Source organism: Scomber japonicus, chromosome 17 (assembly GCF_027409825.1).
Source record: "Scomber japonicus isolate fScoJap1 chromosome 17, fScoJap1.pri, whole genome shotgun sequence".
NCBI classification, from domain to species: domain Eukaryota; kingdom Metazoa; phylum Chordata; class Actinopteri; order Scombriformes; family Scombridae; genus Scomber; species Scomber japonicus.
In genome coordinates, this window is record NC_070594.1 from 20,533,753 (window position 1) to 20,552,810 (window position 19,058).

At 40.7% G+C, this 19,058-nt stretch overlaps 2 protein-coding genes across 2 annotated transcripts; both read right to left on the reverse strand.

Annotated features, from left to right (window-relative positions):
* Positions 1–2,976: 2,976 nt before the first annotated feature.
* Positions 2,977–8,386, reverse strand: slc30a1a (solute carrier family 30 member 1a). The gene is made up of 2 exons (XM_053337204.1): positions 7,540–8,386; positions 2,977–5,602 (listed from the first exon to the last, which is right to left on the reverse strand). The coding sequence occupies exons 1-2, from the start codon at positions 8,108–8,110 to the stop codon at positions 4,701–4,703; spliced, it is 1,473 nt and encodes a 490-aa protein (XP_053193179.1). The 5' UTR covers positions 8,111–8,386; the 3' UTR covers positions 2,977–4,700.
* Positions 8,387–9,906: 1,520 nt separating this feature from the next.
* Positions 9,907–14,840, reverse strand: nek2 (NIMA-related kinase 2). Its single transcript, XM_053337037.1, has 9 exons — positions 14,745–14,840; positions 13,461–13,678; positions 13,081–13,321; positions 11,529–11,611; positions 11,310–11,436; positions 10,977–11,211; positions 10,695–10,749; positions 10,480–10,556; positions 9,907–10,215 (listed from the first exon to the last, which is right to left on the reverse strand). The coding sequence occupies exons 1-9, from the start codon at positions 14,838–14,840 to the stop codon at positions 10,007–10,009; spliced, it is 1,341 nt and encodes a 446-aa protein (XP_053193012.1). The 3' UTR covers positions 9,907–10,006.
* Between the last annotated feature and the right edge of the window lie 4,218 nt (positions 14,841–19,058).

The window sequence follows — 19,058 nt, forward strand, 5'->3', positions numbered from 1 at the left end:
TGTTGGAATGGTAGGGATATTATAGCTTAATCTGTCCATTTAACACAGCATTAGCAATATAGACTAGGTTACATATCAGTAACAGATGTGTGAAAACCATGGGTGAAACCAGACCATCTAAACAATCTATTTTATTTCAGCCTTTAGTAAATGACCAGGCCTCATATTCTTTACAGTATACACAAAGTGAATAGTGGTGTAGTAGTGTTGCAGCATTATTTTGATGGAGAATATTTGTCTTTCCAAATATGTTACCCCTGATTTTTTATATAAAGATGTTAAAAACAGATGACCAAAATATACTCTGCATATTCTTACAGTACACCTAATCCTCTTTTAATCAAAAAACCTACTTAAAGATGTCATAACACTATGAGAGTTATACTTTTTTGGGATATATGCATGCATTGCACCCTCAGCTGAAATTTTAATAAATGTCAAATGCAGCGTGGTAGATCTTAGGCGCACCTGCTATCATGGTTCATATATGTGCTAGGTGAAAGTGAACATAGGGTGATAAGAAGGCCTGGACTGGGACAAAAAATCAGCCCTGGACTTTTTGGTCCAGACCGGCCCACTACAATCCACGCTCAGATACTGTGCCAACTCGCGTTAATGTACATTTAAACACACAAACCCTTAATAACAGTAGTATACTGAACAATATCCCTTATATTCTGGAGACTTGAATAGGCTGGAATTAATTTTAACTGTATAATGTGAAACTGAACGGGCAATAAACCATAAACACTGACTGAAAAAAATATGTAAAGCATCATAGACTACATATGTGTTATGTTGTTAGATCAATGTCCATCATGAACACATTGGACTGTGGGCACAAAGAACGGTGCATATTGACACTTACAACACTTAAACTCTGGTGACCTGATTTGGGGAATGTCATTATAGGAAGAAATTATCAAAAATTGTGAAAATAGCAGATCTACATGCTCTAACCACATCACATTGCAACATGTGAGTAATAAGCTTGCACATTTGTAATTATGTGACATCCTTTGATGAAAATAATGGTTAAGTGGTTAATAAAAGCAACTAATCAATTAATCAGGATAGTATATGAATATGATTGTTTTCTAATACTTTAGATAACTAGATTTATGAGCACAGCAAACATTTATGACAGTTTATTGCTCTTAGCAGCGTCGGTCGCGAAAGTTTTTCTTTTCTCTCTGTTTTTCAGCTCTGCCTTTTCGTTTTTTACCCTCATTCTCCATTTTGTAATTCTCGCTTTGTTCTTCATGTGCTGGTGTGTTGTTGTTTCTCTCACTCGCTCTCTCATCATGACTGCCTGTCATTGAAGGTGATTGAAGGGGGGGGGGGGGGGGGGGGGGCATCATAGGGCCATTGGACCAGGTATTCTTTAGACAGACAAGCCAATGGGCCTCTGCTGTGTCTGCAGGCTGCAGCGGAGCTCTGTGGGCCGGTGCATGTCTCTGCCCCTGGGCTGGGAGAGTTACCGTGGCAAAAACTAAATAACCATCGGCCCATTATTGATCGGCCCACCGGGAAAAATCCCGGTACTCCCAATGGCCAATCCACCCCTGGTGAGAAGTAAAATATGGGACATAGTCAAATATGGGAAACCTAAAGTCAAATATATCTATGTCTTTACTTCTGATAAATAGGACTGAGGTGTCATTGAAATCACATGACTCCACACATGTGATGCCATAGCAGGGCAATCTACTAACAGGAAGTACTTACTGTGAAGTCCAGTCAAAAATCAGTGACTGAGGATATAGCTCTTTAACTTCATGTGAAAGTTATAAACTTGTCATAAATGAAGTAGTGTTGCCAATTTTATGAGATTGTGTTTATGATGTATTTATGCACCACATGCACGCTATAACATGATGAAAAGTGTCTTTAAAAAAAATCTCTGTTCATTTTTCATTGCTGCACATTAGAAAATGTGGTTTGAAATGTGAGTCATGTATGTGGTTAAAGTGGTGAAATATGCATGGAAGTACATTAAACGTGCAATAACAATAGTTATTCAGGGATCTTAGTCTTGTAATGATTAACTTTAACTTATTTTTAGGCAGGTTGCAAATTATACTATTACTACTATTAATTCATAATATAATACATTACTATCTGTAACAGTAAAAACACTGATTAATGAAATGACTTACATACTTTGGCCTTGAGTGTTACTGTTACTGGCCAGACAAGTCTTTCTTTTATACATTCAGGTGATTTAGACATTTCAGCTTCAGTGAGTGAAACAGATGTCAGCCTCAACTGAATTAGCAAATGCATATAACCTGGAGCAGTTTACCACAAGGAAAACTTTATTAAGTGTAATATTATCATTCTCTTTTCTAGTATATGATTTGCAAACACCTCTGGGATTTCATAATGGTATTGAGTGCAAATATAATGTATGGTTGAAGCAGCAATATTGCAAGATTCACCCACATTCATTAATAGATCACTGCAGACTCATTGAATGACTTTCCTGCTTTAAACCACATTAAAAGTGATTTTCCGTGCCGATTTTAGTCGGAAAGTGTTTAACTGAAATAAATGTGTATTTTAAACATTAATCCGTTGATGCATCATGTCTGCACACAGGCGGCTGATGTATGACCACAGCGTTCTACTAGTCCTACATCACGTTACTTTTTAGCAATGGCTTAAACTTTTGCACAAAATTAATTGTCAAAAACTATTTAGCAAACAGTGTGGCTAATCAACACTGTCGGGAATTTATTCAGAAATATATGAGATATTTTGAGAAGGAAAAAATACACTGGTGGGGAGCTTTAGACCTAAATCTCCTCTTTAATCCCCTTCACACTTGTACGGCTAAAGTGGATTTAATGGACAAAAGTTAACAGCAGATCAAAGTTTGGATTGTAGCTGTTAGAAACATGTGCTAAGTGCTCACGACAGCTGCTACAACCTGAAATTAAAGTCATACTAAGTAAGAATGAGATAAGTGACACATTTGGGTTCATCAACTGTACCAAACAGCCATATATTTTTTATTTCACAATGACACATTAGACATATACTAATATATATCTCAAAAAACACATCAGCTGACATATTATACCTAAAATAATAATAAAAAAAAAAACAATACTTTTTTTCAATTATCACACAGAGCTGAAGTCTCAAAGGACACAGAATAAAAGTGACCAAAACATTACAAATGAAGGAATGCGTCAAAATACATTTCCCAGCACATATTTCTACATTGCATACACATTAAAATCGGGAGTGGAGATCTGAAACATCGATGGCTCACCATTTAAATGATATCTGTAAAGATGAGGGAAATTTCAAAGGCCACCGTATGGACTTCAAATCAGCAAACAGCCTGCTCAGCTGTCAGAAGCAGAGGACAGGCGAGCTGTATGATGAGTCATTCCATACACAGTAATTCGTATTGTTGGAGGATACCAGCACGTTCTGGTAAGCAGCAACCGGAGCTCTTAGCGGAGCTCTTGAACGTCGAGCACCAGGTCTCAATTTTGTCATGCAAACACAGGAGAACGTCCTAAAAATATAAAAACTCTGTCAGCATGGATTGTGACAAGGTGCCGAACACATTCATGAGGATTTTTTTTTTAACTGAAAATTATCAGCTATCATCAGAAAGCTTTCCAGTACAGATTCACACACACAGAATAGTGTTTTACTAATGGTATACAGTGCTCTTTTCATAGCAACCCCCCTTGCTTGTAATGCATCAGAATTTGAATGAACCGTACATACTGCGCCATTGCAAGTTCCATTACACTGTATATACTATACTTAGTGCTATACCACAGCAGTTTGTTTCATTTAAAAGGCAAAGTGAGAGAAATGTTGATACGGCTTCTGTATCCAAATAATAACAAGGCCAGAAAGAGTAAGAGATAAAATCATTATAAAACATCACATTTGAAAAACTGACTACAGCATAGATGGTTTGTCCAAAAGAAAAAAAAGAAAAAAGTCAAGACAGAAAATTGCAAAAATGTTTCTATCACCCAAACTAAATATTACAAACAGCATCTACAGAGAGACATAGATGATTTCTAATAACTTAAATACTTAAATTATAATGCAATACAATACTCTTCCATTTGGGGCCAGAGGTTAAGAAAATAGATCTGCTCAAAGCCTGCGTTAGAAACAAAAAGTAGACTTTTTGCCAACAGGTCCACAGGCTGAACAAAATAACCTAGTGATGTGTGCTCTGACTTGCAAGTGTTTTGTGTGTTCTTGTGGAGGAGAGGCTGTCTCTCCGATCCCTTCAGCTCTGTAGTGTGATGCTTTGGCACAGAAACACCATGGGACGAGATGACGCATCACAACACGGTGCTAATGAGGGACACTCATGCAGGCCTCGCTCCGGTCCAGGAGGAGATAGGTCAGTGAACCCCAACATGCATCGCTACCATACTGTCAGGGCAACAGACGAGAGAGGGGCCGAGCGGCAGAGGAGAGGTAGGGGGGAGAGAGGGCAGTGGTTGGAATTTATATTGAATATGCTTCCAGCCATTGAAGATATATGAGAGAGGTGGACAGAAACTGAGAATCAGAAGGGGCAAATGGAATAAAAAGGACTAAGGAAAACATTTATTTTCCAAAAAGATTCCTGGGTCCTGAAGATGACAATGATTGTTTTTGCTTGTTGTGATGGTTTTCCAGCTTCTCTGTTTCTCTCGTTCCCTTCCATCTCACAGAGACGACTCCACTTCTCTGGTGATGGTGACTGCGGACTCTGGCCTTAGGTCCACCTGAGCGGCCGCGGCCTGCTCTGAGGTCTCGCTGATCACCTCCAGGTCTGAAGCGGACTTGCAGTCACTGCTGGCCTTCTTGTCCAAGCTTGTGTTCTGTTTGTCCGCAGAGCCGCAGCACAGCTTGGGGGCACACTGAGTCCGACAGGAGAGCTCACAGAGGGAGTCTCGAGACTCCGAGTTGAATGTGACGAACTCGGGCTGGATAGTGGTGGCGTGGATGCCCTCATCATGGAAGAAGTCCTTGATACGTTTGGCCACCTCCATGTAAGACGTGGGGTCATGGCACTTGATGTGTGCCGTGGCGATGATGCGGCTGCCAGCCAGCTGCCAGATGTGCAGCTCGTGGATTGCCAGGACGCCGTCCAGACTCAGCATGCGCTCATTGAGCCGGTTCATGTTGATCTGCTTGGGAACGGTCTGGAGCAGGATGAGGGCTGACTCCTTCAGCAGTGGGTAGGTGGTGTACATCAGGATGCCCACCATGATGACGCAGAGCGTGGGGTCCAGGTAGAGAACCCAGCAGGGTCCGGCCACCGTCATGCTTGGCACTGTGGGGCCTTCGAGCAGGTCCACCAGCGTGTGATTGACATGATGGTGGTCTGTGGTGTGGCTGTTGATACACGGGTTGACGCACATTTCTCCAGGTTTGCAGGGCTTCCACACAAAGATGAATATGACAGCATTGACCACCACGATGACGGAGCCCAGAGCGTCACCCAACACGTGCAGGAAGACCCCGCGCATGTTGAGCTGCGACGCCGAGCCGTGGTCCTGGTCCATCTCTTCATACTGCGTGTTACCGTTCATCTGCACCTCTGCACTGTCTTTACAGCTGATTTCTGTAGATAAAAGCAGGAGAGGTTAGTTAAGTATACTGAAGTGCCTTCATAACAAGGGAAGGTTAAATAATCTAATGGACTTTGACACCAAGACACAGGTACACAGAGAGAGAGATACAGAGAATGTAACAAAACCAGAAATGTTGCTTGGAAAAGTTTTAGGAGGCAACAATAAGTTCATTTCAGGCCAAAAAATAGGCTGAACACAATCAGAGAGCAGTTAGGAGGTTGCTGTGGCAGCCAGTTGTTAAATTGCTCTGTTGTCCCGTTGAAACAAAAGCGTCAGAGTTGCAGTGCACAGTGTTATCAGGTGATGTGTCCAAGGATAGTCGACTGGTGCTAATTCAAAACAGCCCGTTACACTGTTATATTATCCTCATGTTAGATTATAACTTTGTCTATGGCCTTGTGACTGAAGCTAGCATCTCCTAAACTGCTCTAGACTACAGATAAGGGGGTGGGGGGGCATACCAGTACAGACCTCCATGGTGGATTAAATTAAAGTGAACTCCCAGCACATGGGACCCTTAACACTCTGTAGTAATTCACATTAAGCAAATTCAATTACTAACAGGAGTCAGTGTGGCAGCATGCGGAGTGCTGAGGGAACGGCACCTGAGCAAAGACTGCTCACTTCCATCCCGAGACACCTCCGGGTCATTCATCAGCGGCTAATGGTGCGACTGGGGCTGTCGACTCCACGGTTACACTGATGTATGACCCAGTAACAGCGCCCAGTGCATGAAGGAGGGAGAAGGGGGAGAGCCTCCATTTATTGAAACTGGCGGGGCCTAACGGTGAAGGGGGAGAAATGGTCTTGTGTATGGATTTAACCCTTGAGGGCCCACAGACGTGTATTCTACCCAAGGAGGCTTTTTAAAAAGGTAGTCTGCCATTTTATTGTGAGCAACAAGACATCAAAATCTCGTCTGAACCCACAGACGGTAGGAAGATCGGTGTAGTACCCAAACCACACACACCAGGGGGTTGTAGCAAGGTGCTGATCAGTGGAAGTAGACTTGAGAGGAAAGAAAAAAGAAAAAAAGTGTGGCACACTATAGCTCCATTTCTTTTTTAACTTTTACTTACAGACGTTTCAGCCCTTTAGCCTTCTTCAAAGTCAACAATAACAATAACAATAGGACAAAGACACTGGTATGTTATGCAGGACACACCCTATAAACACATCTGATAGTATTTGGAAGATCCTGTTAAACCATTAAAAGTGAAAAAAAGACTAACAAAACAAGGTTACACATTCAAAGATTTAAATTTTACATGACAGATTTTTGGTTTCATATATTCACAAGGTTGAAAAAAACAAAACAACTCAGTTTTAGATGACCATAAACAACAACCTGAATGCCCAATAAATAGATGTACATTACAAACCCAAACACCTCTCCATAACTGTGAACACTGAGGTTATCATTATTACACAAACAATGATTTCACTTGTTTGTATAGTAAAAAGGTGAGCAGTATAAATAAGGCAAAGCAGCTCTGGTAATTGTGTCAGATTTGACATTTAACAAGTTTGGACTTGTCAAAAATCCTCTGGCTGAGTCAGGAGCTTCTACTCTGCTCTATTCATCAGCCAGCTGGTAGTGGTCAGTCTTTACAAAGCATGAAACCCGAGGCCCCAGCCAGTTAATATCAATGAATGTGGCCACGTTTCAGAGGTTAGAATGACCCAACAAATATCTGATAACAAGCACAGGCGTCTAAATGTCACCGTTATCCCATAAAACCACAGATTAGACACTTGGGACGAGGTTGAATGTATGTACTGTTGTGCAATCTGGACTGCAAACAATGAAGACAAAGTCTCCCTCGTTTGGAGGATTTAGACACTTTGTGCTGTACACTTTAAAACAGATAGGCTACTAAGTACAATTACACTAACACTAAGTACAATTACAAAGCTCCAAACTCACCATTTCTCGGTTTCACATCACCCGGGCTGTTGTGATTCCCCACCAAGTTATTGGTCTCCTCTCCTGACGTCCCGTTCCCAGCCTTCAGAGCCTTACAGGCTTTACCCTTCTTCTTACTCCCATGGGAGTGTCCTCCGTGTGAGTGTCCGTGTCCTCCGCCGGCGTGCCCGTGGAACAAGCAGAGCCCCAGCAGGTTCACCAGGAGCCCCACGGCGCCAACCCCAGCGACCAACTCCGGTCTCTCGATCTCATGGGCCTCGGTGAAGCGCTCGATCGCCTCCAGGACGATAGTGAAGCACAGAGCGGCCAGGAAGACGGCGTTCACCAGAGCCCCCATCACCTCCGCCCGGACCCACCCGAAGGTGTTCTTGTTGGTAGCATGAGTTTTCTCAGCGAACCGGACCGCGACCAGAGCCACCACCAGAGCAATTACGTCCGACAACATGTGGAAGGAGTCCGACAGCATCGAGAGAGAAGCGGTCAGCCGGCTGACCACCACCTCCACAATGAAATACCCAAAAGTCAAAGACAGCATGCAGAGCAGCCGGACACGATTAGGCGCACAAGCCATTTTCCCCACTTTTCCTCACCGTCCGTCCGTCCGTCGATTCAAGTTACGAGTTTACGTTAAAAAAACGTTTCACCGCGGCTAGCTCCAAGCTAACGACTAGCTAGCTGAGACAATAAGAGGCAGCGCTCACTTACTACTCATATCCAGTGATGGTAGCATCACCCGGTTTTAACAGTGGGCAATTAATCCGAGATATTACACTCGTAAACCTTATATATACACCGCGTTATGCACCCGCATATTCCAGACTTGTTTGCCGACGAGCTCCGCTTTGCAGACGGCTGAAACTTTGCACCCGAGCCGGTAAACTTTCCACACGGAACACAGCGCCGCGAAGAGGCACGCCCCCGCACGGTTTCTATTGGATGAGATGGGATGAGATTTCTACAAGGTCGAAGCTGATGGGTTGAATTTTGCAACTCTCGCAAGTACGCGAGGCAAGACAACAGTGGTTGCTACGCACGCCTAACTGTAACAGTACTCTCGCGATGGAGTTCTTAATTGCTCCTAATGTGAGTGGAGGCCTTCGCTGTATTAATGAATTGACAATATATAACACCCAGCTTAAAATAATGGCATAGATAAACAAAAAGGTCTGAGAATGTTTATGCCCATGTCTCCGTGTGCCCGATTATAGATGTCTTTGTCACTATTTGTTCTGAGCTTTGTGTAATTTTAGTCACAGGTCTGCTTTGAATGATTATTTTTGCTGTGTTTTACTTATGACTATACATATATATATATATATATATTTAAATTATATTATATTTATATTTAAATATATTTAAATCCCTTTCAGGTCATGTGTGTCCCCCTGCGTTGTAAATGTGGTCAATTAATTTTCAATATATGAATTCAAACAAATGTAATTTTAACTTTGTAGGTTAGTGTCAGACAGTTTCTTAGTAAGTTCTCAATGCCTTCTAATTTAAAGTTTAAGCTTTAAAGTTCTCACATTGTTCCAAGCATGTAGTTTTCTTGTACAAGATTGTCCATGGCCTTTCATCTTTCATAATGCTGTATTGATCTTGAGAAATAATTGATCCCATGTCTCATTGTTGGAAACTTGTCTACTCTTTTAGCCCATATATTTAATCAATTTTGAACTGAAGTCCCTTTATTTAACCATAATTATACAAACAGCACCCTTAATTTGACCCTCTGCTCTGCTATTAATAAAAAACAAATGACTTTCAGGTGTGAACGTTTCATGCTTTGTTCCTATTATCAGGAGTCTCTCTCAATACAGTTGACTTTTCATGGTAAACTGATGACCCCTGGTGGGAACTATCAGTCTTGATTAAACAATGTCTTTGTATTATAATTGCGTGCAAATAGAAAATACTTATTTCAATCATTTTCTCATAAAATGCCTAAAAAAAAAATCAATTAAAAGAACATAGCTATCCTTTATACTAACAGCAGTTTCTTAAATCAGAAAAATGTCTAAGGCAATAAATTCACAATTTTTCCTTCTGCATAGTTTACATGTTCATTCTCATCACAGGAAGTAGTAATATGTAAGAACAGTAGTTGTATTACCATTGTCAACCACACTTTTTATAAATTTAATAAACTGCTGTGTTTTTATAGACGCAAGTCATTTAAAAAAAAATGGCCCTTTTATGTCCATGCAGTTTGTGAAGGAAAACAGACGTAATATAACAGTACATTGTTTATGATCACAGTAGCTGCCTATAAAATGTACATATCAGCTCTTAACACTAAATACAATTCTGACACACTTCCAATAAAATAACACACAACTATACACCAGATTGACTCATTTGGTTTCACTTCTGTCAACACTACTCAGTTGTCATATAAATAAAGCTTAAATTACATCCAGCTATCATTCAGTAGGTTTCACATTCAGTCGTAGTGATATCTGTACAATCAGCGGATGCCGAGGATCTGCCTGCTCTTGAACTGACACATTTTCTCCACTTCTTTCAGTGTTTGGGCGCGCAGATTGGCTGCCTGAAGCCTCCTCAAAATCAGATCCTGGGACGTTGCACTCTGGCGGCTATCAGGCCGCTGGTTCTCTTTGCTCTCACCAGCAAAGTGGACCTTCTTCTTGCCCGGGGAGAGGTTCTCCACCACATCTAGGACCAAACAGGAAGGAGTAACTGATTAACAAAGCTCAGTCTAACTTTATATCATCAGGCAACTCTAACAACAGTTTGCAACACTCAGCATAATTCTTTTAATAAAGCATGTGTAATTATTTCATTCTTTATTGGTATATAAAAACTTTATTTACATGATTTAAGAAGTAATAAATAAAGACATCAACATGCAAACCAGAAACATCCACACATAAAAACACAACTCAGTTCAGTCCAGAGGTCTCCGTCTGATTCCCATACCTAAGTCTTTGGTGTAGAACTGAGCCAGGTCCCTCTGCTGCTGTACACGGTTGTAATTCTTCAGTAAACTCTCAGCTCTGGAACAGCACATTAACATCAACTCATTCACACATCAGTTTGCAACACTCACAAAAAATGACATTGTCGAATGAGAAATGGCTAAAATAACATCCAGTGGATTGTTTGGTAACCTTTGAAAACATAAAAAGTTTTACTTTGCTAGCTTCTCGTTGGAGAGTCGTTCACGGGCACACAGCTCCTGCTCCCTTTCTGCAACACGGAACAAAAAACACACATTTATTTCTTGACCATGTCACACTAAAATGCAGTATGACCCCTTTTAGATGCATGATTTAAATTATGCAAGATGTAAAGCAGTATTTTCTTTTGTTTAAGTCCAGCTTCAGGTCAGCAAGAGTAATACAGTGTGTAATTACCAGGCTAGAGCACAATTAAACCCTGACTAGATGTGGAAGGTGGAGCAGAACAACACTCACGCTCCAGCCTCTCCTCGCGTTCCCTCAGTGCCTTTTCTCTGTCACGCAGCGCCTGTTCTCTAAGTCTGAGCTCTGCGGCAGAGGTGGCGATCGGTTCAGCAGGTTTGTGAGTATGACAGTCAGAGCCCGCGGACTGTCGTCGAAGTCGCGTCTGTGCCCTCCTCTGTTCCTCCGCAACTGCGTCAGCCAACAGGCTGCTCTGGAGGATAGACTCCACAGAGGGCCGCAAATAGTCCTGGTGACAGAGAAAACCCAGAGAATTACCCACACTGCAGCAAAGAGTGAAGGTCTGTCTTAAATAATATCATAGACTGATCATTAATCAATTCTGACCTTCAGGTTGAGCATTTTGGCGAGTAGGGTGTTCAGTTCCTCAGAGTATCGGTACGGGATTCTTCTGAATTTCCCCTCTCTGATTCTCTCTGCAAGCTCTTTTTGGTTGTAAGCAGTGAATGGAGGGCTAAAGAGGAGAAATCCAGACACAATGCTCAGATCTGCAGTCAACAAAGCAGCCTCTGGAGTCATGAGCTTAAGCAATGTTGGTAAACTTACGATAATGCACAAAGTTCATACAGCAAACAACCCAGTGACCAAATATCTGACTTCTCGTTGTAGGACATCCTGTTTATTTGTTCCTGAAAGAAAAATGTTAAAATTTAGTGGCTGATCAAGATTAAGACTAAGATTTTTTTGTGAAATCAGGAAACAAAAACAGCTGAAAATATGCATCCCTGAGGTTATTCAGTGAACACACACACACACACACACACAGACACACACTCCAACAGTCGACTATCAGGCAGATTGTGTAGAAATGGAAGACATCAAACACCACTGTTACCCCTCCCAAGGAGGGGTCGAACAACACAGCGCACACCATGAGCAAGGCTTGTAATAGTCTGGAAGGCCACAAGGGTAAGGTCGAGGAAACAAAAAGGTCTTCCTTGCAGTGGCTACAATATTCATGAGTCCACCAGCAGGAGAACATTGAACATCAATGGTGTGCATGGCAGAATTGCAAAGAGAAATCCACCAAAAGGAATATTGCTGCCGTCTATGGTTTTCTAAAGACCACGTGGATAAACCAGAATGTGATTGTAAAAAATTTTCTTTGGACAGATGGGACCAAAATCAAACTTTTTGGGTTGAATGATAAGTGTTTTCTTTGGCGATAACATGAGGACCTCATCCAATCTGTGAAACATGGTGGTGGCAGTATCGTGGTTTGGGGCTGCTTTGCTGCCTCTGGACTAGGACAGCTTGCAGTCATTAATGGAACAATGAGTTCTGACTTGTACCAACTTAATTCTACAGGAAAATGTCAAGATATCCGCCTGTGACCTGAAACTCAACAGAAAGTGGGTCATGCACTAAGATAATAACCCTAAACATACAAGTCGGTCTAGGTCTGGTTTGAGCAGAAGAAAGTTTATGCTTTGAAATAGCTGAGTCAAAGTCCTGACCTTAATCCAACAGAAATAATGTGGAAGGACCTGAAGCTCACCAAAATGCCTGAGTTGAGACTGGTTTGTAAGGAGCAATCAGCTAAAAGGAAACAGTTTCTGAAAATGTTTGGTCTAAGCTATTGCTGCAAAGGGGCTCACATCGGTTACTGAAAGCAAGGGTTCATAAACTTTTATACACAAATATGTTGAACAATTTTCATCAAAAAATAAATGAATAAGTTTAATGTTCTCGTCTCATTTGTAAAATTTGGTTCCCTTTGTGACGTGTAAAAACCTGATCACTTTTAGCTCATATATATGCAGAATTAAAGAAAATTCTAAAGGGTATACAAACTTTCTAGCAGCACTTTATATTGAGCTGTCTGTGGGACAGCTTTGTTGTGGCCCAGCTCTGAGGTTCAGCGTTAAATACTAACAATTTCTCCTTATGAGTAAAAATGTGCTCATTTTAGGTTTGGGTGTTCTGTATAATTAGGAGTAAAGTTTCACACTTACAAGTGATTGCCTCTTATTGAAACATAACATCCCTTCAGAAGAACCCCATCTTTGTACAAGCTCATATCAAGAGGTTAAGCCCACGAAATACTCTGGAAATATTTCTTACAAATCAAAGGGTAGTTTAAGAGTAAAGAACTCACTGGAGACATGTAGTAAGGTGTCCCAACAAATGTCTTTGCGAAGCTGGTGTCGTGGTTCAGGATTCTTGCCAGGCCAAAGTCACCGAGCTTAACGTTCTGTTTGATGTCCAGGAAGATGTTAGCTGGTTTCAAGTCTCGATGAAGCACGGTGGCCCTGCCGTCACTCCGTCTGTGGCACTCCTTCAGGGCTAAGGTGAGCTGCGCCATCACTCGCATGATGAACTGTTCTTCTAAATATCGTCTGCCATGGTTACAAGTCACAATGGTTATCACAAGCATAGTTTAACCTTAAACACACCTTATTTTTAACCATGAGAAGATAACAGCAATACACAATCTAAAGTATGGGTTCCAACACTAAGGATCAATCAGATAGTCACCTCTCCTTGATGCATCGGGTGATGAGACTAGCCAGGTCCCCACCCTCGCAGTGCTCCATGACAATATACAGCGTGGCGTTTGTCCGGTCTATGATGCGGTCGTAGTACCTTACTATGTTTGGGTGCTTGAGCTCCCTCAAGAGGTTCACCTCAGACACCAGCATCTGTTTCTCACTCTCTGCCATAGTGCCATAATCCAGTTCCTTCCACACAAGGATCTGTGGAGAAAAGAAACCAAAATTTTCAAAAATCCAGGTTGACCAAGACCATCTTAACAGTTATAGTTACAATTAATACACAAAGAATATTTGAAAACGCGCCTGGATATAAATATTGAAATTGTACAGCTGTTAGACGCTGCCCCCCGCTGGTAATGATGTGCACATGATCTTGAACTGCACAAGGTCCTGTGTCCCTCAGGTGTAGTCTGATAGAGGGAAAATTAATAAAGAGGAGGCAGGACCCATGTCCCACTCTCGCCATCCGACCTTAGCAGCAGCAGTCTGTGTTTGAGACTGATTTGAGTTAAATCTCCTCTTTTGTGGGTATTTCTGTGTTTTAGGTTTATGCTGGTTTGGGTTAGAGGAACGACAATATTCTACAATCCACTGTGGAGTTGGTCTGGGTGGTTTATCCTGGGAGTTACACAATGTTTAATTATGATGTTAGAGCAGGCTTAGACATTATTACTATGGCCATAATACCTGGCTTAGACATTACCACTTCAACACTAGAGAGTGGGGGATATAGAGTGTCTTGTCGCCCCCCCCCCCCTATCTACACCTTCTGCCTCATTAAAAACTCCATAATCTATGAATATCTAAATATATTTAATTTCAGAAAGTTTCCAGCTGAACAAAAGCTATCACCTACTGTAAAGTCAGTTATCTGTGTGTGAGCACTAGAGGCTTCAAGATCCAAATCACACTTGAATTGACTTCCAAACAGGTTATAGTGTCACAAATCATGTTCATAAAATTAGCTCAAAGAAACTGTCAGCATATAAATGTGAAAACAGCTTTCTAGTATCAAACTCTGCAGAGTGAAGCTCAAACATCCAACTGAAACAAGCACAACAACGTATATTTGAGTGGAGAGGAACTTTAAGTAGGTAACCTCTGTCTTTACATTTCTAAAACATGACACTGTTTTGTCATATTAAGGCGACATTAACCTTCAGCGTGCCGTTTAATCCAACAACAACGGTTTGGAGGTCACATGAAACGTTACTTTACGTTATACACGGACAGTGGTTTTGTGCAGACAACAACGTGAAACACTCACTTTTCCGTCAGATTTCCGTCTTATTTTCTGGCATCGTCCATAGGAACCTGAACCTATAGTGAACAACACCTCATAATCCTCCACACGGGACGGCATCTCGCTCTTTACACCGTAACGTTAATTTCGCTACTAAACGACTTAACGTTAGCGGCAAACTCAGCGATAGTTAATCATTAACATCAACCAGCGACTTCTGAATGATTCTCTTCAATCACTCTCTTCTTGGAGATGTCGTAAAGATAACTAAATAAACAGCTGTTTGTTGCTTTGGCTTTCTTCTGTCGTTAACTAGTGTGTGTTGCAGTTACCAAAACAGGAAGCGTTTGCACTCGCTCGTTTAAATTGGTGCCCAAATCGTCGATGATGATTGGACAATTCGCTTCACACGACGACTCCTGATTGGTCGTTGCGAGGATACAACCTGTAAGGTTGCTAAGCGCCTGAAACCCGCGAGAGTAGCGCGGATAGAGAACACGTGTTCCACTCTCCACATGGTGGCGCCAAAACACATTCATACCAGAGGCTTCCTCTTTGTTTGCATTGGTTTGAACGCTGTAGCAATCATGTAAGGGAATAGGATCAGGATAATTCATTTATTTGGGAAAATTGAAAAAGATTTGGAGTCTGCTCCACAGTACAGCCGGATTTGATAAAACATTTGACTGGATTTCTTTTTCTTTCTTTTTTTGCATTTATCTTCGACATATTTCTCAAGGTCTCGCTGGAATGTAATATGAGGCTGTATTTGAAAAGCAAATTAAAATTTCAGATAAGACAGATGGAGTTTTCACTCTAGCCATGAAAGCACCTCAACCCAACCTTAAACAGTGTCAGCAGCTGACTCTAAATGCAAATTCTGGGACTGAAACTGCTGCATTGGAGTTATTTTATGTCTAAGACAATTTAAGTGTTTCCATTACATTTAATTAATATTTTATTTTATTCTATGTATAGGGGAAATATAAAAAACAGAATGGGAAAGCAAGTACATCCTGTGTTGTTGTTTTGTTTTGTTTTTTTTAAATCAAGGTTGCAATGAAAAGTTAATGTAGGCCTATAGCGCTGTATCTCAATAGAGTAGTGTCATGCTTCACATTTGAGAAATTAAAAATTTAGAATTTTATATTTGAAAATAAATAAGGAAATAAGTATTATTTCACTTTTATGTTGATGTGTACATGTAATATTATTGGGTTGGCTGTAATGATGACACTGACACTTTTAAGTGTAAACATTGTTCATTATATTACATATTATACTATATTTTCTATATACTATACTGCATTGCAATATGGGAGGGGTTGTTGTTATCAAGCTAATAACTCAGAAAAGTCTCCTTTGCATATTTCAAACAAAAATTGAGAAAACATTAGCATGATGTCTTAAATGTGACCCACATTCACAAATGGCTTTGGGCTCCGGCTCTTCAGACAAATCTTTATTTTCCTTTCATGCCTGAAATCCATTTAATTGTCTGGGTTATGTGCAAAGGTGTATAATAGGCACTGGAACATTTTTCTTCCAGCACAAGTATTGGGGGCGTTTTTTCTCAATGTGGAGTAAGAGTAACTGTCTCGAAAATTAATTGAGCAAAGGTAAGAATAGCTCACCCGGAAATATCTAAGGACGAGAAATGTTTGAGCATAAATCAGAAAAAAAAGTTATTATGTATATAGTCTAAAATCTCATCAGCCTAAATGAACAGACTTAAACGGAAATATTTTGAAAAAACCAAACAGCATTACTTTACCATTTGCTGTCTCTCTGATTGACATGAGCTGCAGGGCTTTGTTTGCCTCAGTGTGTAATCCCCCTGTTATTCCTGAATACACAAAAAGGTCGCTGGCTGTTATCCGAGCAGTTTCCATGGCTGCATATGTAAGACTTGGGGAGGCTGATGGGCGTCTTATTGTTAGTGGTCATTTGGTTTGACCAGCAGGACCACCTGAAGAGTCACCATCTGAGAGCAGGAACACACAGCGACTGCTGACTCTGGTCATATTTCTAGTCCTCATCCACTCAAGTCATTAATATAAACAGTCTGCCATCAAAGAATTTGTGTTTCTTACAAAAAAGCCTGCAATGTGTGTTACTGAGGTCGTCTATTTAGAAAAAAGTAATGTAATAAATGCTTAAATGATGGAATGAAAAATTAACCACCAAGAATTATGATAATTTATTCATTGTTTAATTATATTATCAGAGCAGGAATGTCAAACATTTGTTGCTTCTTGATTCTCAGATGTGCAAATACTGCTTTTCAGTCATTTAAAAAGGACATCTCTTTTACTTTTTTTTTTTTTTTTTGCATTTTACAAACTAAATATCACATTTAATCCATGATATGTATTGCAACTACAGAAGAATCATATAGTTAAACATACAGAATAAAAACTGATTAAATCTGGCTATTGACAGTAAAGTGCACATCATCATCATCATATTTAAAAAGAGCATAGTAGCATTGGTATTAATTTAGCTTTGCACAATCAAAGTATGACTTGACTAAATCCTTCATGTGACAGATAAAAGATTACTTTTCACATTAGACAGTCACCTTTGATATGGGATCCCTGCCTGAGATAAATGCAGTCTTTATCTCTGTTCAAATTATCCTTTCATCCCTACCCGCTCTCTCCTGCCAGTCTGCCAGAACCACACACACTGACACCACTCACGCCACCAAGAGTGAGTGAGCACCCGAGCCGGTCTGCCAGTCTGCCTCTTCAAAGGTCACTCCTACAAAGAGCTGGAGGAGTTTGGAAATCAGCCAGGAACAGTTGGGGGTGGGAGGGGGAGGGGGGTTGGTTGAGGTGGGGGTGGGTTGAGCGGAAAACTGACAGCTAAAAACAACAGAGACAGTCGGGTGCCCGAGGCCGCTCTGACGTCAGCTGCCCCTGTTAAAGGCCAGGAGTTGAGAGGGAGTGACAGGGAGGACAGACAGCTACATCCCATAATAACCTCCTCACCTCTGCTGGTGTGACTGTGGTATAGTAATGGGGGTTACAGGAGGGTTATAGTACTTATGTGACCTTTAACTCCATTTTTTGGGGGGGTGCAGCTCAGCCAAAGATCTCATAATAATAATACACACAGCTGGGTGCTCTCCTCTGTGGCTGCACTGAATAAAAACAGTGATGTAAAGCTGATAATATGATAATAGAGATATTTTATGAGAAGTTCAGATTTTTTTTAATCTGTTTTATAACAATAGACAGGCACCAATTGCTATAATCATTCCTCCTGTTCACACTGACCATTAGAAGATGCCTTCAAATGCATTTACTATTGTAAGTGATGGGGGAGAAATCCACAGTCCTGGTTTTGAGATATAGGATAATAGAATATAAGAGAAGAGAAGATAGTATGAGGCTTCAGTCAGTTCTGAGGTAGTAGAATAAAGTGGATTTCTTCCATAGTTAGAGTCTATAGTAAAAAAATTCCCTCGTCTGTCACACATTGAAGTTGCATTACTCTTAATTGTCAATATGAACGTTACGGGAGGAATGATTACAGCAAGAAAATCACGTCAATGTTCATTTGGGCATCTGACTGTTGTTTTAAGACAGCCGTGACAAATTGTGAACCTGCCCTTAAAGGCCTGGAAACCCTTTTAAGGACTTCAATGTTTAAAAAGTGTTTGGGAACTACCTACAGCTAATGTTTAGTATTTTCAGAGTTTAAAAAAAAAGATTTTCAGGAGTATATTGTTGACATTACATACAATATAGAATGAGCAAAGCATCCAACAAACCAAGCATTACATCCAGGGGTTATGGGAAAAATGTTGTGCTTTTTATCCAAAACTTTTTTACCAGGACTTTTGTGAATCTGTATAATTTCAACCAGCTGGCAGCTTATTAAAAACAGCCATCAAGATGAAGAAGGGATAATGTGTTGTCTGTCTCTCAACATGTTTTTTTTAACTTCCGAAATCTGTCTATGACTCTCAGTCCTGAGCGTGTTCATTACTTACTGAAGACATAAATATGGGTCACGATTAAACACTTTGATTTTCTCATAAGGCTGAATCATTTCTTTAAACAGCTGAGCACTGTAGTGTTTAGCAAAGATTACTCCAAGAGGATAGAATAGTTTATTTGTTGGGGACTATTTTCAGTGGTGAATGAACACACTTTTGGTGGTTTAATGAGTATTTATGGCAACAGAATGGAGCAATGGGACTGATTGCAAACAAATTACAGTGCCCAAGCTCATTGCAATGAAGGAACATGTTCAGTGCACAGCTGATTAATATGTTTGAATAGTTTTTAGACAACAGTGGAGATTTGTAGCAGGAGGAACAAGCTAAAG

Bases quoted from the DNA above. Each gene is read 5' to 3' on its own strand.
- slc30a1a (XM_053337204.1), bottom strand. From the start codon at position 8,110: ATGGCTTGTGCGCCTAATCGTGTCCGGCTGCTCTGCATGCTGTCTTTG. The intron at 5,603-7,539 runs GTGAGTTTGGAG...TTTTATCTACAG, and splicing joins TGATGTGAAACCGAGAAATG to AAATCAGCTGTAAAGACAGT.
- nek2 (XM_053337037.1), bottom strand. From the start codon at position 14,840: ATGCCGTCCCGTGTGGAGGATTATGAGGTGTTGTTCACTATAGGTTCA. The intron at 13,679-14,744 runs GTGAGTGTTTCA...TTTTCTCCACAG, and splicing joins GACGGAAATCTGACGGAAAA to ATCCTTGTGTGGAAGGAACT. The intron at 11,212-11,309 runs GTCAGAATTGAT...CTCTGTCACCAG, and splicing joins CCAAAATGCTCAACCTGAAG to GACTATTTGCGGCCCTCTGT.